At 44.9% G+C, this 24,355-nt stretch overlaps 1 protein-coding gene and 1 long non-coding RNA gene across 10 annotated transcripts in view; one reads left to right on the top strand and one right to left on the bottom strand.

Moving 5' to 3' along the window:
- The window catches only part of ZNF449 (zinc finger protein 449), a 22,649-nt gene extending 11,372 nt beyond the window's left edge, over window positions 1–11,277 (bottom strand). Inside the window, exons 1-4 of one of the 8 annotated variants that reach the window (XM_028482259.2) lie at window positions 10,635–10,697; window positions 9,023–9,106; window positions 7,091–7,540; window positions 5,235–5,439 (exon numbers count right to left, since the gene is read on the bottom strand). In XM_028482259.2, the coding sequence (XP_028338060.1) occupies window positions 5,235–5,439; window positions 7,091–7,444 (559 nt within the window). In that variant the 5' untranslated portion in view covers window positions 7,445–7,540; window positions 9,023–9,106; window positions 10,635–10,697. Of the gene's footprint in view, window positions 1–707; window positions 793–2,279; window positions 2,354–5,234; window positions 5,440–7,090; window positions 7,541–9,022; window positions 10,113–10,634; window positions 10,715–11,171 lie in introns of those variants that run through there. The other 7 variants (XM_024128220.3, XM_028482262.2, XM_028482260.2 and 4 more) reach the window with 7 other exon arrangements.
- A 76-nt stretch (window positions 11,278–11,353) lies between these two features.
- LOC102996810 (uncharacterized) lies at window positions 11,354–22,194 on the top strand. Of its 2 annotated transcripts, XR_008616422.1 has the most exons (4): window positions 11,354–11,582; window positions 13,647–13,734; window positions 14,692–14,870; window positions 21,841–22,194. It is a non-coding gene; the product is annotated as an uncharacterized lncRNA (long non-coding RNA). The 2 variants fall into 2 exon arrangements; XR_002892435.3 differs by lacking the exon at window positions 21,841–22,194 and having other exon boundaries at window positions 11,368–11,582; window positions 14,692–15,205.
- Window positions 22,195–24,355: the final 2,161 nt, after the last annotated feature.

The following is a 24,355-nucleotide window of genomic DNA, read 5'->3' as shown; positions in this document are numbered from 1 at the left end:
CGGAGCACAGGCTCCGGAAGCGCAGGCTCAGCGGCCATGGCTCACGGGCCCAGCCGCTCCGCGGCACGTGGGATCCTCCCAGACCGGGGCGCGAACCCGGTTCCCCTGCATCGGCAGGCGGACGCGCAACCACTGCGCCACCAGGGAAGCCCAGTTATGACTTTTATACAGCAAAGATCAAACACTTTGATGATACAGAATAAGTGAAGGCAAGGAGAATTTGGCACTCTCATATGCTGTAGTGGGAGAATAAATTGGTACAACAATTTTGGAGGACAATTTGACAATATCTATTAAAGTTTTAAATACTCATTAACCAATCAACCCCACTTCTAGAAATTTATCCTATCGACACCTGCATATACACAAGGATGCTCACTGTATATTTTATAGCTTGGCTCCAGGGCGTTGAATCAATGTTGAATGGCAGTCAGAAAGCAGGCTCTAATTTCTACTTCTGTCAGGGGGCTCTTCTCTTCACCCTCAATGCAGACTAGTCTGTGTAGCTACTATTACCATTGGATGAGTGGTTTTACAGCAATAGACGAAACATCAATTGCTAGTCAGTTGGTATAAAATAAGAGGGTCCTACAAATAGAAACCAAAGCCTATTACCTTAAATTCAACCATTGCTTCCGTCTTTTAGACTATAGTCTAGAACCTTAGTTTCCAAGTGATGATAATGTGTTGTCCAGGATGTTAAACTCACCTCATGGTTATAGCCAAGAGACTCATCATGGGTATATTTTATTTGACCTAATTAACTGAAGAAATTTACTCAAGAAAAATTGACTGCAGAAAGAGAAAAAAAAAGATACAAGGATATAATGTACAGCACAGAGAATACAGCCAATATTTTATAATAACTTTAAATGGAGTATAGTCTATAAAAATACTGAATCACTATGTTGTACACCTGAAACTAATACAATATTGTAAATCAACTATACTTCAATTTAAAAACTACTTTCTGACCTAAAAAAACTGAAGTATAAAGTAAAAGGCTAGTAGGGACAGGGAAGCATAGGTGCACAGTTGTTTTAAAATATAGCTCCAAATTCTCTGATATTTTTCCCTTCAAGTAGTGGAGTTTAATTTTCTTCCCCTTAAGTGTGGGTTGGATTTAGTGACTCTCTTCTAATGAATAGAATATGGTAGAAGTGACGGTGTGTGACTAGTTCATCAAAAACATTGTGGCATCCCCCTTGCTTTCTCTTGATTCGTTTGCTCTGGGGGAAATCTGCTGGCGTGTTGTGAGGACACTCAGGCAGCCTATGGAGAAGACTGCTTAGCAGGGAACTGAGGTCTCCTGCCAGCCCCTGCTGACACCTTGACAGCAACTACATGAGCAGCTCTGAGCCAGAAACACCCTGTCAACCACTCCCAAATTCCTGACTCTCAGAAACTGTGAAGTGATAAGTGCTTTTTCTTTTAAGCTACTAAATTTTGGGGGGTAGTTTGTTATTCAGCAAAAGCTATCTAATACAAAGAGGGAAAAAGCAACTTGAGGTTAACAAAGAAGGTGCTTGATTGATGAATGTTCCCCCCATCCCAGGCTCAGGGAATGACTTCATTAAGCCCCATTATCAAACATTGTGTCATAAAGTCTCCACTGTACCAAGAAATATCATTACTATTGTTAGGGCTGGATATTAGCTAATGATACATCATTTAGTATAATAGAATAATCTGAAGAAATTTAAGTTACAAGACTCTTTTGTTGCTTTGCGGACAGCATTTTTTGCCCTACATTTTACTTTAAATTTTCATCTCTCATATCCTGCATCACCAAAAAGATGTGACCTTTGACATTTTGCATACAATTTCCTAGTGTAAGCTCATGCAGTTAAATTTAAAAAATCCGAGGCTTTGGCAAATGAAAATTGTTCCAAATTTGGTGTACTAATTTTGAACTCCAGACTTTCAAAGATAAGCATGGTATACTTTATATTTTTAGGACCAGCACATCTTTTCTTTCTTATTGCAGACATTCTAATATTTTTGCCTATCTAACATCTGGTGTGTCTGGCTTGAATTCAAATAAGGGATTTTTTAAAGCTTATGTATTTCTTAGATGTCTTTATATTTTCTACTTAAGTTCTTTTCCCTCTTTCTCTCTTATTCTCTCTTCCCACCCCCCTCTGTATTCACATTAAATGAATATCATTAGGTGAATATGTGTGTATATACATATTTTTTTTCCATTTTATATATACCCAACAACTTAATGTTTTGCTAACAGGGAATACATTCCAAACTTTAATATAAAATCAACTGACCTCTTCCATTACTTTGAAATTTCTTCTATTCTGCCAGCATCCTGTGCTTTTCACTCAGCCTACAATATGATGTGCTTCATGTAATATACCGAAGATGTTTTCATTTAAAAAAAAACCAGTAAAAGTATAAGCAACCTTTAAATTATGGAACAATAAGTCTTGCATCATTTTGCAAAGCATAATATATCACTTTAACAGTGATGAAAAAGGGGTAGTTTCCTCTCTTCCAAATTGGTATATTTTACTTGTTTAATTCATTCTATCTCTTCCTTGTTGAATACACTGGACATCCCCGTGCTTTAAAGAGTAAAGTATTACAATCAAGAGCAACACTGCTGTTCGGCATCATCTGTGATCTTTGTACCTGGGACTGTTGCTAAGAGGAGCAAATTAATATGGGGAATGAGAGTGCACGTGCAAAAACATTTATCATTAAATATTTCTAGCTAAGTTTTACGACTTGTTGCTGGCATACATACAAAATTACAGATTTTTTAGAACTTTTAAACAGACTATAAACTATAGGTAATGTACACATTGGAACGTAAATGACAATATTATATAGTTCTGCTTTGACCATAATATACATACATATGTAGTTGTCGGTTTTTCTTTTTTGTCACCTTTATTTTAAAATATTCTAGAGACCCACAAACACCTCAAACTCCACATGGTCAACATGGTCAAATCTAAACTCACGTTGACCTACCAAATCTGATCCTCTTCTTCTGTTCTCTGTGTCAGTGAATAATATTATCAGTCTTCCCAGTTCACTGGCCAGAATCCTGGATACCATCCTTAACCTCTTTTTCTTCCTCATCCAACACCCAGTCAATCACCAAGTCCCATAATTTCTATTTCCTACCTATCTTTCAAATTGGTCTTTTTCTCTCTACCACCACCGACACAATCTTAGTCCAGAAAATCATCCTCTCTAAGGTGGATGATTGCAGGATAGCTGTCTCTAGTCTTCCCTCTCTTATTGTAGCCAGAGTGACCTTCTAAATGCAAATCTGTGTATATCCCTGCCTTACTTAAGAACATCCAGTGGTTCCCCACTGCCCTGGTAATAAAGCATATCTTCTCAACAAGGCTGACAAAGTTCTTCAAGATCCAGGACCCTGCTTCTCTCTCCAGCCTCTTCAGTGCAACTCTGGCTCGTCTGCTTCTCCTCTGTGCCCTCACACTGCAGCAGGAAGTCTTCAAATATGCCATGCTCTCTACCCCTCTGAGCCTTTGCATAGGCTGCCCATTCTGTCCAAAGCCCTCTCCCCTCCCCACTTCCACCACTCAGCAGGCTTACTCCAATTCATCTTGTAGGTGTCTACCCAGATCCCCCTTCCTCAAGGATGCCTTCCCTCTCTGCCAAAAGCTGGTTAGGTGGCAATCCTATGAGCTCCCATAGCATCCTACTCCCTCCAATACATCATTTTACAGTCCTATTTTCATATCTGAATCATCCGTAGGAGCTGAAGCTCCAGGGTGCCTGGGACTGATTTTCTGTCTTGTGTACTAGAGACCGCAGGGTGGCAACCCACTGAATGGGGAAAATATTTGCAAATCATATACCTGATAAAGGATGGATATCCAGCATATATAGAGAACTCTAAAATTCAACAACATCAAAAAAAAATCAAAAATGTGCAAAGGACCTGATTAGACATTCTCCAAGGAAGATTTACAAATGGTCAATAAGCACATGAAAAGATGTTCAACATCACTAATCATTTGGGAAATGCAAATCAAAACTACAATGAGATACCACCTCAAACCTATCAGGGATGCTACGATCAAAAAAAAAATAACAGGTGTTGGTGAAGATGTGGAGAAATTGGAAACCTTGTGCACAGTTGGTGGGAATGTAAAATGGTACAGTCTCTGTGGAAAACAGAACGGAAGTGCCTCAAAAATTAAAACTAGAAAGCCGCATGATCCAGCAATTTCACTTTTGGTTATATACCCAAAAGAAGTAAAAGCAGGGTCTCAAACAGATATTTTTACACCCATGTTTACAGAAGCATTATTCACAATAGCTAAGATGTAGAAGTATTATTCACAATAGCTAAGATGTAGAAGCAACCCAAGTATACGTTTATGGAAAATGGATAAGCTAAATGTGATATATACATACAAAGGATTATTATTCAGCCATTAAAAGGATGGAAATTCTGAACCCTGAGGACATTATGCTAAGTGAAATAAGCCAGTCACAAACGATAAATACTGTATGATTTCATTTATATGAGGTACACAGAGTAGTCAGATTCACTGAAACAGAAAGGTGAATGGTGGTTGCCGGGGGCAGGGGGCGGTGGTGGAATGTAAAAATGGGGAGTTATTGTTTAAATGGGTATAGAGTTTCAGTTTTACAAGATGAAAAGAGTTATGGAGATGGATATTGGTAATGGCTCCATAAAATTATAAATGTATTCAATACCACTGAACTGTACACATAAAAATGGTTAAGGTGGCAAATCTTAGGCTGTGGGTATTTTACCACAATAAAAAAAAATTGAAAAGAGAAAAATAGGCTTCCTGAGCAGGGTCATTAGCTTAAGGGGTTTTCAATCCCATTCGATCGAAGGTGCTTTGTGCCCAGCTATTCCCAGAGAGATATTTCCTCCTTCTACTCTTTTTTTATTTTTTGATTTTTTTGATGTGGACCATTTTTAAAGTCTTTACTTCATTTGTTACAACGTTGCTTCTGTTGTATGTTTTGGTTTTTTTGTCCACGGGCCGGTGGGATCTTAGCTCCCTAACCAGGGATCAAACCCTCTGCATTTGGAAGGCAAAGTCTTAACCACTGGACCACCAGGGAAGTCCCTCCTCCTTCTACTCTTGATCAGAGTGGCCTGTTTCCATCAGGTAATCGGTATTCTAAGCAACCTCAACCCTGGAGAGCTCTTAAGCTCTCAAAATGGAAACCAAAGAAAGGAAGTAAAACCCTTGCCTTACCAGGGTCCAGAAAGGGCTGGCCTTCCCCAGCAGCACCGAAGCTCAGCTCCTGCGGCCCTGCCTGTGGGATCCACGCCTCTGCCACGGGGACCTCCGGGGCAGGTCCCATTACTTGGAGTGGGGGTGACTCCAGGTGGATGTTTGGCGGTATGTGTGCCATTCCCACTGGTGCCAGTTCTTCCAAGAGCATTTCCTGCCTATCGAGCTGGGGGAAATGCCAGAACCGTCACTGAAGTCCAGACCAGCCCTGCCCAATAGCAATATAATGCAAGCCACCCATGTCCTTTTATATGTACGGGCAGCCATATGAAACAAAAAATGAAATAGGTAAAGTTGATCTTAATAACACACAGTATTTAACCCAATATATCTAAAATATCATAATTTCAGAATGTAATCAATATAAACAATTGTTACGAGATATTACACCAACTTTTGTTTCATACTAAGTTTCTGGAATGTGCTGTGCATGTTATACTTACAGCACATCTCGATTTCGACTAGCCACACCTGGCTAGTGGCTACTGTTCTGGGTGGTGCACGACTAGACCATACAAAGATAAAATCTATATGGTAAGCTAAACCAAGAAGATGGAGAAAGGAAGGGAAACCATAAATTAATTCTATCCTAGGGGGACAGGGAACCTTGGATGACTCCAAGGAGAGTTGACCCCATCAACACACCAACAAACACTTTCTCCTCCCAAAGATTCTGCCCGTGCTCAGCTATGGCTTTCACTCGATGGTTCTGAACAGAGGCCAGCGCCACTGCCCCCATGGGGCATTTTGCCTATGATGGCAGGTGGTTGCTATCAGAATGTAACGAGCCAGAGGTGGGAGTCGATATATCTGGCTGACCAAAATGTTCGTTCGGGTTTTGCTGTAACATCTTATGGAAAAACCAGAACGAACTTTTTGGCCAAGCCAATAATTCACAGGGCAGAATTGTTCCACCTCCCAAACAATATAGGAATGTTCCCTCAAACATTCATGTAGGTAAAAAGAACCTGTCAAGGACCTCACCCTGTTGGTCATATAAACACAAAATATTTTTGCATATTTTAGCATGACTTGAATGCTCTAGGAAAGCATTACTTTGGAAATCAAATGAAGACTATACTACTTATTGTTTGGACTGACCAAGAGTTGTCTGCCACTTTGAGAAATCATATGACCAACAGCGACACCGCTCACAGTGTTTGAGCTGTATCACATCAATCAGAAGTTCTGCCTGTCTCCTTCCCAGTGTATCTGTGCATAGATTCAAGCAAATGACAACCTCCTGAAGTTTTGGTGCAGTCAAGCACAAATATGTGCACACTCACATGCTTATTAGTTCATAAGAAATCACATGCCTTTTCCTTTATATTCCTTCTAGACTCTACTTGACTCAGGGTTGACAAAATTTTCTTGTAAAGAGACAGACAGTAAATATTCTAGGCTTTGTGGGTAGTATTGGTCTGTTGTCTCTTCTTTTTTTTTAAAACCACTCTTCAAAAAGGTAATAACCATTACTAGCTCATGGGTTGTATAAAAACAGGCTTTGTCCAATATTTGGCTCATAGAGCACTTATTATATTGATTTTTTTTTCTAATTTGGTGTATGTAAGGAGGTTATATTACCTATAAATTTCATTTTAGCACAGTAAAGGGGACGTTACCAAATATCTGTTATAGAAGTGGAGTTGGGTTTAATAGTTGAGAATCACTGAAACATATGCCAATTCCAGCAGAAGGAAAAAATGGAAAGCCCTGCAGGGAAATCCTGAGGCACCAGACAGAATGTCTGATCCAGTCCCAGCTGCCTCTGCTACTTCTTTTGGTCTAATTCCCAAGATCCCAACCTCTTTTCTCACCTGCTGCTCTGGTATCTCAAGTTCTCTCTGTAAGTCTTCTATCAGGGACACAACTCTTTCTCTGTTCTCCGGGCAATGTTCCCTCACCCAGGTCTCTATCTCTGTGGGCAGAATCGTTAGGAATTGCTCCAACACCAGCAGCTCCAAGATCTGCTCCTTAGAACGCATCTTTGGCTTCAGCCATTGACAGCAGAGCTCCCAGAGTTTGTTGAAAGCTTCATGAGGCCCAGCTGCTTCTTTGTACTGGAACTGCCGGAAGCGCTGGCGGAAGACCTCACAGTCGGTATCATACTCTTGAAACACCGAGCCCTGATTCAAGGAGGCCTGGATTGCACAACCCAGGGCCACAGCCATCGCCACCTTCCAGCACTGTACAATTTATCTGGGTCCCGAAGTGGCAGATTCCAATTTCTTTCTTTGTGTTATCCTCCGGACAGAGCCACCTACAAGCTGAGGACGGGACAAAATGAGAAAGGAGAAACAGCAGTGGTTACCAGAGGGCAGACTTACCTCCCTTAACTTGCTTACTTTTCTCCAAAGCCCTAAAGAAGCAGATCATAATCTTTTGGGGGATTTTGAGAATCTGATGAAAGTCATGGACAATTTCTAGAAAGATACACATCACAGCAAATTCTGCATTCAATTTCAAAAACTTTACAAAATCTTCAAGACCATCCATGGATTCTCTAGAACTGTGCTATCCAATACGGTATTCAATAGTCCCATGTGGGTCGGGGGAGAGATAAATTAGGAGTTTGGGATTAACAGATACACACTACTATACATAAAATAAATAAACAACAAGGACCTACTGTACAGCACAGGGAACTATACTCAATATCTTATAATAACCTAAAATGGAAAAAGAATCTGAAAAAGAACATATATATAAATATACATATATGTGTGTGTATGTATATATATATATATATATATATACATATATATATATATATATATACATACACACACATATATGTACATATTGGGTTGGCCAAAAAGTTTGTTTGGTTAGTGAATACGTTGTTCCATAAGGTTTCTCGTGAAAATGAAAAATGTGTCTTTTATTTTCACTTAAAACCGAACAAACTTTTTGGCTGACTCAATACATATATATCTGAACCACTTTGCTGTATATTTGAAACTAAGACATTGTAAATTAACTACACCTCAGTAAAAATAAAATAGTCCCATGTGGAAGTTTAAATTAATTAAAACTAAAAATTCAATTTCTCATTCATACTAGCCACATTTCAAGTGCTCAAGAGACATCTTTGTATGGTACATATATACAATGGAATATTACTCAGCTATAAAAAAGGATGAAATAATGCCATTTGCAGCAACACTGATGGACCTAGAGGTTGTCATACTTAGTGAAGTAAGTCAGACAAAGACAAATATATGATATCGCTTATATGCGGAATCTTAAAAAAGGCTACAAATGAACTATGGACAAAACAGAAATACAGTTACAGATATAGAAAATAAACTTATGGTTACCGGGGGGTAAGGGGTGGGGGAGGGATAAACTGGAAGATTGGGATTGACACATACACACTACTATATATAAAATATATAAGTAATAAGGACCTACTATATAGCACAGAGAACTCTACTCAGTACTCTGTAATGGTCTATATGGGAAAAAAATCTAAAGAAAGAGTGGATATATGTATACGTATAACAGATTCACTTTGCTGTACACATGAAACTAACACAACATGGTTAATCGACTATACCCCCAAAAAAATTTTTAAAATGAGACATCTTTGCAGAAAGTTCTATTGGACAGCTCTGCTCTAGACTTCCATGGACCCAATGAACCCCTACAGATTTAGTGGACTTTAAAGCCACTCCCAGCCTAATTTCAAAAGCCTTGTGTTTCTGAATATAGCTAGGCCACAGAAGAAATGGAGGAGCAATACTTACAATGGTGAAGAAACGTGAAAGTCCATCTACCTTTGAGTAACCCTTAGTCACCTTCAACCATGGGCATCTTAGCTAGGGCCATGCCTTGCAAAGACAGCAAACCACCAATCAGTCCCTCATTCCTCTCCATTGGAGGTTATGTGTAGTTCAGACAACATGACCGTGACCCTCATCCTGAAACAGCATTCTAAGTGACTTTCTCACAAGCAAAACACATGGCAACAGGGCAGGCCAGCAGGAATCGGGCCTACATTAATAACCAAGAACATCTGTCACATTCATCACGCCTTGTGCCAGCTACTGCTCTAAGCCTCCCACGTGCATTGGTTCACTTAGCCCTCACCCAACGTTAGGAGGTGGGCTCTGGTACTGTGCCCTGAATACAGACGAGGGGACTGAGGTGAGCCTGAGGAGGACTGAATAACTTTGTCCCAAGTCACACAGTAAACGCCAGAGGGAAGTGGGGAGGAGGCTGGAATCTACAGACTCCCGCACTGCTCACGTCCCAAACATCCACATGTTCTCTGAGGGCAGCCTCTGAGGTCACAGAGGCCGCCACGTACATGTCCCCACAGGTCTCAACACCGGTGCCCACTCCCCCCCACCGCCCCGCGTGCTGTGGCTCCGCTCTGTCTGCATTTGCCAGGAAGCCTCATGTACCTGTCCTCTTCCTTGGAGTGGTGGGACAAGGAAAAATACACTCATGATCCCACCCAGTCATCCCAGATGGACACTGCCCCCATAGCACCGTTATCTTGATGGCAGCCTGGGCTTCAGCGGCACACCCATCTCGTGATAACATGCTAGCTCTGAGCCCCTGACGCCCAGGGCTTCTGTCGCTAACACGAGATAATCACGGCATCTCGTTCATAGAAGGTCCTGAGGCGGATCCCAGCGCAGGGAAAGGAACAGCAGCGTGCCTGGCTGGCACAGAGGAAGCGCTCAGGAAAGCTCATTTCCTAGGAAGCTTCTATTTCCTCCCACCCCACCCCGCCAAGGCACCTAACCGTCGCTGGAGGGCATCCAGGGACCGTGCTCGTTTGGGCTATGGACCCGCCTTGAATGCGCTCCAGCCTCACAGCTGGGCAGCCCTCCGCGGACGGTCCCCAACCTTCCACCACGCCGACCAGGGACTTGACCCTCCGGCTTTCTCCCCGTCGGCCCTTCCGGATGAAAACTGCACTCCACCCCGGGGCTGATGGCTTCTCCTCCAAGCCTCCTGAATGAAGCCTGCCCACAGGGCCCGTGGATGAAGAAGGGTGTAAAGAGAGGGCACTCGGGGAAAGGATAGGGGAACAAGCCTAAAAGCCGGCTTAAAATCGGGTGGCCGCGGCGCGGCCCGAGCGTGCTCCCCGGGGAGGATGTCCCGCCGCCCGGAGGGGCGCTCCCCGCCCCGGAGAAGCCCGGGAAGGCCCGGCCGGGTCGCAGGGAGCGGCGGCGGGGACCCGGGCCGGACAGGGGCCCGCCGCCCGTCGCTCCTTCCCGTGCCCGCACCCGGACCGGGGCTGCACGCGGCCGGTTAGCGCAGCCCGAGCGGGAAGGGAGCCCCGCTGCCCGCGCCCGCGCCCGCGCCCCAGGGACGGCCACGCCCTCTGACCGCTCCGGGACTCACCGCCTCAGCGCCCACGGCTCTCCCAGGCTCACCGGGGGCAGCTGCCCAGGGCGCAGGCGCGCGGCCGCGCTGCGGACTACAACCCCCGGCAGGCTACACGCCACTCGCCTAAAGATCTCGGCCCCTAAGGATGCTGACGCGGGAGACGCTGGGAGTTTCCTTGGTCTCCCCTCGGCCTGAGGCCGCTTTTGGAAGCGATCCCATTTCCGGTCTTAAGCGACTCTAGATTCCCGGGCGCTGGGTGGGGCGTGCTCCAGTTCTAGATCCTAGTCAGGCAGGGCTTCTCTCCCGTCAGCCCTAGAGTAACCGGAGCGACTGGGGACATCCTTAAATCTGTTATGACTGTATCAGTGATTCTCAGACCTCTCTTTGTAGGAAGAATTTTTTGCGAGAATCTTAAAAATTCAGATTTCTGCGCTCTACCCCGACACGCGTACTCATTGGATCTCGCATGAACTCGAGAATTTGCATCTCACTACACTTTTCTGCGGATAATGACTCTGATCTTCCGCTCCCGGGTCACACTGGCCTAGCTACCTTTGTATTTTCTCCTCGTAAAGAACCCGGCTTCGACGAAACTACCCGGTGCATTCCTCTCTGCTTTCGGCCGCCGCCAGAGGGCTCTTGGGTCTTTAGGTTAGCCCAAATGGCCCCGCCTCTTCTCTTCCGATTGGTCGTCCGCAGGTCCCGCCCCCGGAGTCAAATGTTCCCTTCTGGGTGGTCAGCCGTGAGTTGTGGCCAGGCCAGAGGGGATGATGTCATTCTGGAGATGTAGTCCTCACATCCGTCCCGAGCTAGTTTGTGAGTGTGTGTGTCTTTGGACGCCAAAGTTTAGTGTTGCTCCAAGACAGAGAAGAAAGAGCTGCCTGCGATTGTGCCTCCCAGAGGCTCTGGTGGAAGCGAGACCTGGGGCAGGCGCCCCGCTGTCGCGAGCCTACAGAGGCCAAGGTACTTGAATCTGCTCCGCCTGGGCTGGAGGTGGGCTCATGGACTGGGTGGCCCCAGGGGTACGCCGACTCCTGCGGATTCTGTGTATTGTTGGATGAGGCGCCAGGCGCCTTCGCCAGCTGTCGCAGCTGGTTTCCGGGCCAAGGTGGTCTGCGTTTGACCCCAACTCCCAGGAGCAAAAAGTAGTCCTCATTGTGACAGCAGAGTAGTTTCTGCGCCTGGAGCCATGCGAGGCCCAGCTTGGAAGCATGTCATCTGCGCTTCTATGTGTTCTGCCGCTGGTCCCCCAGAAACCCTCAGGCGGCTTCTGGAGCTTTGCCACGGCTGGGTGGCTTTGGCTTGAGATGCGCACCATGGAGCAGGTCCTGGCCCTGCTGGTGATGGAGCAGCCGCCGACCATCCTGTCCCAGGAGATCCACAAGAGCGTGCAGAAGCTGCACCCGCACAGCTTGCCAAGAAGCTGTGAGTCTTTTAAAATACATGCAGACAGAGGTTGCGAGACGGAGGGAATAGGTGAGTGAGTGAGAGAGAGATGTTTTATGTGCGGTTTGGTGGCCGCGACTGGGACATCACGGTGTCCTACTTCCCCACCCGGAGTCTCTTGATTGCCCTGAGTAGACCTACACGGGCAAGTGACTTTGTAGTTTAGTCTGGAACTTCCGTCCTCCAGATCTCCGCCCCCCCCCACCCCGCCCAAGCGCACAGAGGGAACAGTGAAGAGTGCCTGTTTCCACAGGGAGGCAGGTCACTGCTGCAATAGCCAGTGTCAGCTTGGATCAAAGGGGTTCGAATCTTGGCTCTGTCCTCTGCCCACTGGCTCCGTGGCTTGGGACAAGTTACTTTCCTCTTTGCGCCTCAGTTTCCCCTTTGGTAAAATGGCTTCTGGTATCGTTTTGAGGATTAAAGGGAGAGCAGCGCGTACATTTTGATCACACTGCTGGCACGTAGTAGTCAGTGCTTGAAACTGTGAGCTGGCCGGGCGCGGTGGCACACACCGGCGGTCCCAGCTACTCCGGTGGTTGAGGCGGGAGAACCGCTTGAGCCCTGCACTTCTGGGCTGTAGGGCGCTCTGTGACCGCGTGTCTGCACTAAGGTCAGCTTCCATCTGGGAACCTCCCGGAAGCGGGGGGCCACCAGCTTTCCTATGGAGGGCTGAACAGGCCCAGGTCTGAAATGGAGCAGGTCCAGACTGCCCTGCTGATCAGTAGCCACATGGCGCCTGTGACTAGCCACTGCCCTCCAGCCTGGGCAACAGAGCAAAACCCCCGCCCTGACAAACAAACAAAACTCTTAGCCGTAGAATTCCCTGGCCGTCCAGTGGTTAGGACTCTGCGCTCTCACTGCCGAGGGCCCGGGTTCGATCCCTGGTCAGGGAACCAAAATCCCACAAGCCGCGTGGCCAAATCTGTTAGCTGTATATTAGGGTCAGCAGCCAGGGCTGTGGAATGGCCTCGCTGACACCGAGAGGGTGGAGCATGCACGCTAACAAGAAAGAGTTTCTGAAGTCAAGGTTCCTCAGTGTGGCGTGCAAGACCTCCGAAATGGTGGTTTGGGGTTTTTCTGGAAGGGGGCTGGGGAGTATCTCTTAGTAGAGTCCCTCTTTTAAATTAAACTTTTAATCTTGACATTATTGTAGAGTGGCAGGCAGTTGAAAGAAATAGAGAGGTCTCCTTTCCCCTCTCCCTCCTTTCCCCAGTGGTAGGTAACATCTTGCAAAACTATAGCACGAGGTACAACCGGGATATTGACATGAATACAGTCTGGATACAGAACCGTTCATCACTGCAAGGGGCCCTCCTGCTGCCCCTTTGTAGACTCACCCACATCTTGTCCTTGCCATCCACCCCTCTCCTGCCCATTCCCAGACCCTTCACCCCTGGCAACCACGGATCTGTTCTCCTTTTCTGGAAGTCTGTCATTTCAAGAATGTTTTATAAATGGAATCATATAGCCTGTAACCTTTTGAGGTTAGCTTCTTTTTTTTCCCACTCAGCATGATTCACTGGAGATTTATCCACGTCCTTCTGTGTAACAATTATTTGTTCCTTTTTATTGCTGGTGTAGCATCGCATGGTATGGATGCACCACAGTTTGTTGAACCAGTCACCCACTGAAGGACCTGGCGGTGGTTTCCAGCTTTTGGCTATTAGAAGTAAGCCCGTGTGAACACTTAATTGTTTGCTGAATTATTTTTCTGATCGATGCTTTACAATCATGGTCAGATAATTCTGACACCTAATTCACTTTGGAGTTAGTGTCACTTGGTTGTCTTTTCGCATTCAGGTTGTGAACTTCCTGGTTCTTTGTATGAAGGATGATTTTCCATTGTGTCCCGGACATTTTGGTGTCGTGTTAGGAGACACTGGGTTCTGTCGCAGATGGGTACTGTAGCACAGGGGTCCCCAAACCCCGGGCTGAGGATCGATACCGGCCGGAGGCCTGTTAGTAACCAGGCCGCACAGCAGGAGGGGAGGGGCGGGCGAGTGAGCGAAGCTTTGTCTGCCGCTCCCCATCGCTCGCATTACCGCCTGGACCACCCCCGCTCCCCGGTCCGTGGGAAAATTGTCTTCCTTGGAAACCGGACCCTGGTGCCAAGACGGTTGGGGACCGCTGCTCTAGCTTGCAGTCCCCGTGTTGAGGTTTGGCGAGCAGGCCCTGGCCTCCTGCCGTGGGCTCTGCTTGGGAGGACAGCATGAATTTCCAAGCCTCTGCGGTGCTGTTTTGGTTTGCTTGGTTTACCACAGGCTGCTGGGGATGCTGCCTGGGGAAATGCAAGGAGCCTCCCCAGGCCGGGCCACCTTGGGATTCTAGGCGGGGGAAGGGATTCCACCTGCTGCCTCCGAGAAAGGGATGCTTGCTGTGTGGGGAGCTTCGGGGGGCAGGAGCCCCTGCCAGTGGGCAATGGGGAATGTTTCCTGGGCCTGGGCTCTTTGTGGCCGGTGCCTCCCAGCAGTAGAGTGTCTCTTGGGACCGGGGAGGGCAGTTTCAGGGCCAGCAGCGAAGCAGTGTGCTTGCTTGCCAGTGGATGTCTTTCCAAAACACCTAGGGGACAGGAGTCTTGGGTCCTTGAGTGAGCTAGAACTACATAACTCTCCCATTTTTTTTTCAGATTAAAGATGGAAGAAATCTGACATGCAGTGTGATCTCACCATCTCCGCTGTGTCTGAGAGGCCCTGCATAGACTGTTAGGATGAATAGAATCCCCTCTCCAGTGTAACCTAGGAAAACTGTATCGACATAAAAACATATCAAATGGAAAGGAGCGACAGGCACCTTTTATTTTAACAGGTGAAACAAGGGAGGAGTTTGTTATTCTACAATTATTTATTTATTTATGGCTGTGTTGGATCTTCGTTGCTGCACACAGGCTTTCCTCTAGTTGCGGCGAGCGGGGGCTACTCTTCGTTCCGGTGCGCGGGCTTCTCATTGCGGTGGCTTCTCTTGTTGCGGAGCACGGGCTCTAGGTGCGTGGGCTTCAGTAGTTGTGGCACGCAGGCTCATTAGTTGTGGCTCGCGGGCTTAGTTGCTCCGCGGCACGTGGGAAATTCCTGGACCAGGGCTCGAACCCGTGTCCCCTGCACTGGCAGGCGGATTCTCAACCACTGCGCCACCAGGGAAGTCCTCTACATTTTTTTTTTCATTTTCCAAAATTACAGATAGGCATAAGCAGGTAGGTTATATGACTTTTTGGCAATGGCCAACTCCGTCCTGGTGCAGCTCGTGTCAGCATCCATAGCCATTTGGACAAATCCACATCATTTCTGCGCCTCCCCAGTTGCCTACCGAGTAAAAAACTCATTATGTTTTTGGAGGCCAGGGAGGGTTTTAGGTATTCATCTGCCATCCTTCTGACGATGGGTGGGGTGTCCTGGAACTGACTTCAGAGGCTCCTTTATCCGTGACTGGCTGATGCCACAGGGAAGAGAGCACGACTGAGGTGGCCTGAAAGAGATGATGAAACCCACTTAATCCAGTGGACCCTGGGGCCTCTCTCCCCGCCCCCTGGCCACCTCCCCACCATACACACTTCTTTCCAGCAGTGGTCATAAGACCTTGCTTTGGGGCAAAGTCTGATTTGAAATGTCAACCTTATCATTTCCTTCATTCTGTCATATACATGGGTCTGCGTCGAGAATCCCTGTTCTGTTCCATTGACAAATTTTTGATTCCTGTTTTAACTGCTGAATCTATAATGTAGATTTTCATGTCTTGAAACAGCTCACTATCATGGCTGTTTCCACATAGAGTCTCTTCAGTCGGCTGATTTCATGGCACAATCCTGTTGAGGTTCATGACTATGTTTACACTGAATTCATAGATGTATTTTGGGAAGAATTGATAGGATGACAATAATTCGTTTTCCTACCCTGAAAGAAATGGTATTTTTAGTCTCAGAACAGGAAACATAAAAACGTTTCAAGCATATTTCCCTCTAGATTTAAAAATGATATTCACATGTGTTTTGTGGCCATTTCTTTTTTTTTTTTTTCTTTTTGCGGTACGCGGGCCTCTCACCGTCGTGGCCTCCCCCGTCGCGGAGCCCAGGCTCCGGACGCGCAGGCCCAGCGGCCACGGCTCACGGGCCCAGCCGCTCCGCGGCACGTGGGATCCTCCCGGACCGGGGCACGAACCCGTGTCCCCTGCATCGGCAGGCGGACTCTCAACCACTGCGCCACCAGGGAAGCCCTGGACATATCATTTCTGTTATTTCATATTTTATTCTTCGAGTATATAATATCTTCTGTGTTTAACCTGTATCCAATCTTACTTTTTTGTAAAATATCTGGTTGAATGACTTGTTATTCTAGAGACACTCACTTAAGAAGACAAAGGCAATTTTTTCAATTTCCTTATGTAAATAAATTATAGTATATCAATAACATGATATAAATTACAGCTATTGAAAATGATAAAGGGGTCCTCTATGTACTGACCTGGAAAGATCTGCAAGAAATGGTAGTTGAAGAAGGAAACTCGAAAAACAATGTGTCTTATCATCCCATTTGTCTTTCTTCGGAGTCATCTATATCAATAAAAGTAAATGCAAAGAATAGGATCTGAAAATTTTACAGCAAACTGCTAATGGCAGTTCTTCTGGTGCAGGTGTGTAAGATGGGGGAATATAAGAAAGGAGTGGGGAGGTGGATTATTAGTTGATCTCTATAAATGTAATTCTTACTTGTATTTTCTATAGGAATGTAAAAATATAAGTCAACTCTGTAAAATTATTTAAATAAAACAAGATTCCTCAGAAGCATACATTTGAGACGCAGACAGGTGCAAACACCAAGGCAGACTGACCCAGACTCAGCCTGTTTTCTCCATGGGAAGGGCACTGGGGCTCAGAAGAATGACATCAAACCCCCCAAACAAACAGTGAACCAACCTGTGACTGGAGTTGAAGGCAAGAGCACAGACTTAGCCAGGGAAGACTCTCTACCTGTCTGTGGCTTTAAGAGGTTCTCATTCAGGAGGGAAAGGGGAGGTGATGACACCCATTCTCCAGTCTCTTAGGCTTCCTAGTCTTCCCCATTTTACCAGGAATACATTCATGATAAGAATAGCAACACCAGCAGCAGCAGACGTCTGTCTGCTCAGGGAGCAGGGAGTCTGTCTGCCTGCGAGGCACTTCTCCAAAGGGCTTAACATACACACTGGCTCATTTCATGTCTTAACAGGTCTGGTGAGTGCCACTGTCATGCCCGTTTACCCAGAGCAGGGCACTGAGGTTCGGGAAAGGCACGTAATTGGCCCAAGGTCATATAGCTAGTGCATGGCAGAACCAAGGTGTAAACCCAATTTGTTTGGCTTCAGAGCCCCAGCCTTCCACCCCTTCAGTCTGCCTCCTCTTGATCCTTGTGGAAGACAAGGAAACAATTCCCATCCTTCTATTTGTTTTGAACACTGAAAACAGTATCTTAGTGTCTTTACATGGTTCTGCATGGGTGAGAAGAAACCTGGATGACTGAGCCTTCCCTGCACTCTAGGAAGGGGGTGTGTGACCTGGAACCCTCTTCCACATATGTGTCTCAATTTCCTCAGTTGTTATGTGAGACTGAGTAGGACAGCCGATATGGGGGCAAGGCACATTTCATCGTAACAGTCATTTTAGTTCCTTAAACAGCAGCACTGTAAGAAACACAAAGCCCCGCCCTCACTGTTGTAAAAACATCCTGTAAAAATCCATGTCCTACTTCTAGACAATATCCACATGGGTCACGCACTTTAACGTTAACTATATACTTGTTCTATATCAGACACTCACAAGGTAATATGGCGTGAGAAGTCCGACCACTCACAACCATATTTTCTACAATTAAACACCCCATTTATGTGAATTGGTATTTAACAGAAAGCCGTAATTTGAGAGTCATTGCCAAGGCTGGATCCAGAGATCAAGGAAGTGTAGAGACTCCTACCTGGGACTGAATTGCCTTGCAGCTTTCACCGGGTAATTGGATCTTGAGACCACAATCGCTGACATTACCCAGTGGACCTGTTGAAATGCAACGAACACTGTTAGGACACTTTCTGTAATTCCTCCCATGGGGGAAGTTTTAATGGAGAGATTTTGCTCAAGTCAAGGAGAAGCCTGAGAGAAGAGAGCTGAGTGTCCAGGCAACAGATACACAGGTGGTACCCAAACATAGGTAATGTCTGCCCTGCCTCCCAGCACCTCTAATTCGGTGTATTCAGCCCTGAACATGGAGTAACTCAGGTGGTGGCCGCCACTGTCAGATCTTGCCATTGCATGTGGCCCCAGTGTTCTGAGCCATTGTGTGTCACCATGACTCCTCTTGGTGCCTAACGCATCGGGTCCTGGGACTTAGAGGAAGGTAGTGGGAGAAGGGGAAGAAGAATTTTTCTCCCCTTTTTTGCTCTCTCTTCCAGACCAATCGTTACTGCTGTGAGAAATGTGGCTTCTCGGAACAGCTCCTGGGATAAAACACCCAGATACATCCAGCTAACGTAGCACCTTTATCTGCCATCACAAAATGAACTGGCTTGACAAACTCCAGCCCTGCTGGGTAATAGTTATGTGACTACCATTTGTCCACGTTAGGAAAATGATGCTGCACACTGAAGAGTTAGGAGTACAAGCTCAGGAGACAGGCTGTGTTTAATTTCCAATCCCGCTTCTGTGGGATCTCGGGCAAGTCCCTTAAACTCTCTGAGCCACAAGTTCCCCCTCTGTAAAAGGGAGAGGACGACAACTTCCTTCCTTAAGAGTTTCTGAGGATTGAATGAGATGATACTACTAAAGTGCTCAGAACAGTGTCTAGCATGCAGGGAGTGCTCAGATGACCTTAGCGTTCATCACTGTGGCCATCTCAGCCAACCTCTTTGATGTGGCTCAGTCCTGGTGGGATCTACTGCATATTCAATCCCTTCCAAGTTCACCTCCCCAGTGGCACCGTTCCCCTCCTCTCCAGCCCATTTCCAAAGAAGAGGTCTCGGAGTGAGGCAAAGCTCACGCTCCTCACACTGTCAGAAGGGCTGGGGCTCCTGAGTCTCTAGCTGGTCTCCACATCACGCTGATGGTCAGGTCCTTGGCTATGCAATTACTTGTATTCTCTCAAGAGAGAACATTCCATTTGTATCCCTGAACGTTCTGCTAGCATCTGCTGTTGAGAAGCATCGCTGGAATAACTCGGCATGTGCCACATTCCCAGAGAGCGAGGACAACTACTCTTGCAGCCACGCATGAGCTCAATTCCAGTTCTCACTGGGGCTGGGAATCCCGAGGTCTGCCTGTGACCCAGATGGGTGCCAGTCTGGGCATCTAGGCCGGAAGCACTGCTGCTGGTGATACTAATGGTGCTCAGGGAGTCATTGCCCCAAGTCAGGCACAAGACTGTGAAGTTCCATAGCCTACAGACACACCGACCTACAGCTTCTGTCTACAGCATTGCTGGTGGCAGAGAGGGACATGTGTGTCATCAGGCCAGAACATTTTCATTAATGCAGTACGAGGCACTGATGCAAAGGTGAACTTCATGTCCAACTGGAATAAGGATTCATATACCAGCAGTAACATCCTGAAATTTAAAGGGTAATTGTATACCGTACATAATTGGTGCAACATTTTTCATTAATTTACAGGAATCCAGACATAATAAGAACACTCTGCTCACTTGCTCTGGAAATCAACTTGTTGTTAGTGCAAATGTTCCCCACTTTACCTTATATCAGTTAAAGACACAAGCACTGACTGACATAAAATAAATGTGTGTTCAAATCCCATCACTGTGAGAATATGATTTATCTAAGCCACATTTCTTCATCTGTAAAGTGAAGGTCATAATTGCCCCTACCCCAGACTTTGTCAAGGAAACATCTGTAGTAACGTGTTTTACTTCGGTTTTAATGTTTGCTGAGAGATTTTAAGCCCTACTACTACCCCTTCCCCTTCTCCCCTACATGTGGGCAAGCTGATAAGAGAGCCTGAGTATTCCCTCCTTTTTTTTTTATATGTCTCTGTTTTTTCTTAGTTTTTATTTAGCATTTTGTATATATGGATTATGCATTCATTGTGGAATACATTTCCCAATTTCTCCCTCTCATTACAACTTTTTCTTTACATGTATCTATTCTTTTTCAAATTCTTTTCCCACTTAGGTTGTTACATAATATTGAGCAGAGTTTCCTGTGCTATACAGCAGGTCCTTGTTGGTTATCTATTTTAAATATAGCAGTGTGTACATCCCAAACTCCCGGCCTGTCCCTCCCCCCACCCTTTCCCCCTGGTAACCATAAGTTCAGTTCTCTAAGTCTATGAGTCTGTTTCTGTTTTGTAAGTAAGTTCATTTGTACCACTTTTTTTAGATTCCACATATAAGTGATATCATACGATATTTGTCTTTCTCTGTCTGACTTACTTCCCTCAGTGTGACAATCTCTCGGTCCATCCACGTTGCTGCAGATGGCATTATTTCATTCTTTTTAAGGGCTGAGTAATATTCCATTGTATATATGGACCACATCATTTTAAAGAAGATGTGGTACATATATTCCCTCCTTTGATGCAAGCCAGAAGTTCAAACCGTGCCAGCCCCACCCAATGGAAGCAAAATCCCTCACCCCAGCTCCATCTCCTAAGCACAATAAAGCCCCAAAGTCAATTTCCTTTCCCTGTTCACTCAAGCCATTTTCAGACCTACTTGGGGAGGCTGCCCTGGTCTCCCAAGAAAGCCTCAATATGTGAGTAGTAATCCTGTTACTAATGATTTAATGCATGTAAGGCGTAACCTGTCTTGATATCTAAACCAAATTTGGGGTTAAGCAGAACAGAGAGGACCCTGGAAGTATCCAGTAACTATTCAAAAAGCAAAACATTGGATGGTGAGGGAGACAAAAAACTAAAATAGAGATTCATAGTTTTACCCAATTGGAAATCCAAAATTTACTAAAAGAATTTATGCAACAAAAGATTAAATTATGCTAATTGGCTTTTGTACTTCTACAAGAGAGGTTCTGAATTAACTTTAGCATCTGTTGATATGCACCAATTGGCAAAGCTTCATAGCCTTAATCAGCATCAGGCTTAGGAAACGAATACAGTTATACCTGGAGATCTTCACTAAATCTTAAAAAGGTACCAATTATACTTTTAGGAGAGAGTTATCAAACACAAAATAAAGGACAAAAATATGCCTCACCCTAACCATCAGAACTGTTGCCTTGCATAAATTCCCCCGTAGTCAAATGCCCATTACCCAAAAAGATGCTCTGATTCAATGAAAGATAAAGTCTTTGGCACAATTGGTTTTACAAAATGGAAGCCCTTGGACCTTCAATCCCACATAAAATAGTTAATACAGCCCAATATAAATTAAAACAGGGTGTTACGGGTTGAATTCCTCCCCCCCCCCACAAATATGTGGAAGTACTAACCCACCGTGTCCGTGTTTTTCTGCCAGCTGAGTATAGTCAGGTGCAAATTATAAGTCAACTGTACAAGGACGTAAGTGTACCTTACCCTGGAATCATCCTCACACACAATTACCAGCCATGAGCCATTATGCAGACCCAGAGGTTCTGGAACACCAGGGCAGCCTGAGGAAAGGACCTCCTGTAGCTCTTGTGAAGCCTCCTACTGGTCTTCCCCCAAATTCACCTGAACCCATTGACTCCGGCAACCGTGCAATGAAAAGGAGGACAGAAGCAAAAGTTTCCGAGACTGATTGGATACTAGGTATGAATCAACAGTGATGGCTGGAATTAATCTTTCTTTCTTTCTTTTTTTTTTTTTTTGCAGCGTGGCATGAGGGATCATAGTTCCCCGACCGTGGATAGAACCTGCACCCCCTGCAGTGGAAGTGCAGAGTCTTAACCACTGGACCTCCAGGGAAGTCCCGGGAGTTAATCATTTTGATCACATTAATCCCTTTTTAGGTAAAAGACTAAATCCATATTTAACACAAAGGGAAAAAATTAACGTTCCTCAAACATATGGACACCGAGGGGGGAAAGCGGTGGGGCGGTGGGGGGGTGGGGGGATGAATTGGGAGATTGGGACTGACATGTATACACTAATATGTATAAAATGGATGACTAATGAGAACCTGCTGTATAAAAAATAAAATTCTAAAATTCAAAAATAATTATTAAAAAATTAATGTTCCTTTGGCAAGTATAATCAAGTATAATATTTAAAAAATATTACTTATACCTTAAAATTTTAGAACAGGCTTATCTTATTTAGTATTGGAGATATGCTCTTGCAAATGAAAGCACTAACCAAATCACTATTATTCAGTCATTACAGAATAAATCATTTGGAGATGCTTTCCAGGCATAGTAAATATTACATATGATCAACATGTAATTAATATGCAATTAAAAGTTTATTACCTAATGTCTTTTTCTCCTCTGCCTTTTTTACAATTTGTCTAAGAGTGGATTTTGCCAGACTTGGAATATGGCCCACCCAGATCTACCTGATGTTTACCTACTTAAAATCTGCATTTTTAAACAGCCTTTAATCATCAAAGTAATTCCTTCTTTGACTATGCAAACTATTTGCTGTGAAGCAGAATATGATAATGAGAAAATAAAATATTAGAGGCAAAAAGACCTTTCACAGAGTAAACAAAACAAACTTATTATGGAATGTTTGTGTTCCCCCTCTTCCCAATTCAGATGTTGAAATCCTAACCCCCAGTGTGATGGTATTTAGAGGTGAGGCCTTCAGGATGTGATTGGGTCATGAGGGTAGAGCCCTCATGAATGGGATTAGTGCCCATATAAGGAGCTGAAGAGACCAGAGTTCTCTTCTGCCATGTGAGGACACTGCAAGAAGACTTCTGTGTAAGAATCAGGAAGTGAGCATTCACCAGACACCGAATCTGTCAGCATCTTGATCTTGGACTTCCCAACCTCCAGAACTATGAGAAATAAATTTCTGTTGTTTATAAGACACGCAGTTTATGATAGTCTGTTAGAGCAGCCTGAACAGACTAAAACAAAACCTACTGGCAAGTACCTGTCAAACTGGGCAAAGTGACTCCGTTTCTGCTGGTTTGCATTCACAGAGACTTGTTTCTATCTGTGCCTACGTGTTTTTGCACTCCTCTGTCCATTGTGTTTAAAATATATTTGTAGGAATAATTTGAGACCTAGAATGCTCGCAGCTTACTCCAGAGAGGATTTTCATTTGCTTCTGCCTGATGCCTGGGGTCATTCTAGATGGGGTCCAAGAAAACCAAGTGCAAAACTTGAGGCCCCTACACAAACCAGGGTATTTGAAACTAATCTATAATCCCACCCAATATTAAGTCCACTTCCTGTTCTTACCAGCCGTTAGATCATAACAACTTGGGGGCCCAGATCATTTCTGGCAGAGTTAGAATCCCCATGTTGTGTGCCTCTGGTTTCTTTCACCTTGTCAGTTAAGGATGTCAAACATCACCAGGCTGACAATTTCCCTTAGGGAAATAGTCACTTCCATGCTCCTTCACATGATTAGGTTCCATTCAAAATGATATGTAAGATTTTAAATATACAGAGAAATTGAAAGAATAGCACCATGAACACCCAAATAGTCACCATCTAAACTCAACTATCATTAACATTCTTGCCATGAACACTGTGCACATAGGAGAGCAAAATTTGCCACTCCAAAATGTCTCTTAGGCCCAAAAGACTCAAGAAGAAACTCTGACTTTCCCCCTAACCACCTAAAGAATTTAGATACAGGGCTTGTTCTCAGAATAGAACTATCACCAGAGACATCTGTAAGAATATGGGCTGGGTCTGGGGGGGCAACTCTTAGAGATCGGAGTCCACCCCGTGTCCCATTGTCTCTGCAGGGCCCAGAAAACATTTGTTTACCAAACATTTGCTTTTCCATCTTCATGTGAAATGCCTTCCTCCCCTTTTACGTTCCAAACCCCTACCCCCAACATCCTTTTCTACCTTTAGCTGAAGTTGGTATTTAAGATGAAGGTTTTGTCCATTTGGGGGAGTTACTCAGTTCTCCTGGGGTCTCTCCCATGTATACATATTATTAAACTTTTGTGTGATTTTCTCCTGTTAATCAGTCTCATGTCAATTTAAGTCTTATTACTTCTGAAACTAACACAACATTGTAAATCAACTATACTCCAATAAAATTAAAATTTTAAAAAGTTTAATCCTTAGACCAGCCAGAAAAAGCTAGAAGGGTAGAGGAAAATCTCTTCCTCCCCAACATGCTGAACCTTTTCAAAGACATTTTCTAACCTCATGACACCTCATTCCTAAATTTTTTTTAGCATATATCTCCTAAAAAC

Source organism: Physeter macrocephalus, chromosome 21 (assembly GCF_002837175.3).
Source record: "Physeter macrocephalus isolate SW-GA chromosome 21, ASM283717v5, whole genome shotgun sequence".
In the NCBI taxonomy this organism is placed as follows: Eukaryota; Metazoa; Chordata; class Mammalia; order Artiodactyla; family Physeteridae; genus Physeter; species Physeter macrocephalus.
The sequence above is the reverse complement of the archived record's forward strand: the minus strand, read 5'-3'. Positions and strand labels throughout refer to the sequence as shown.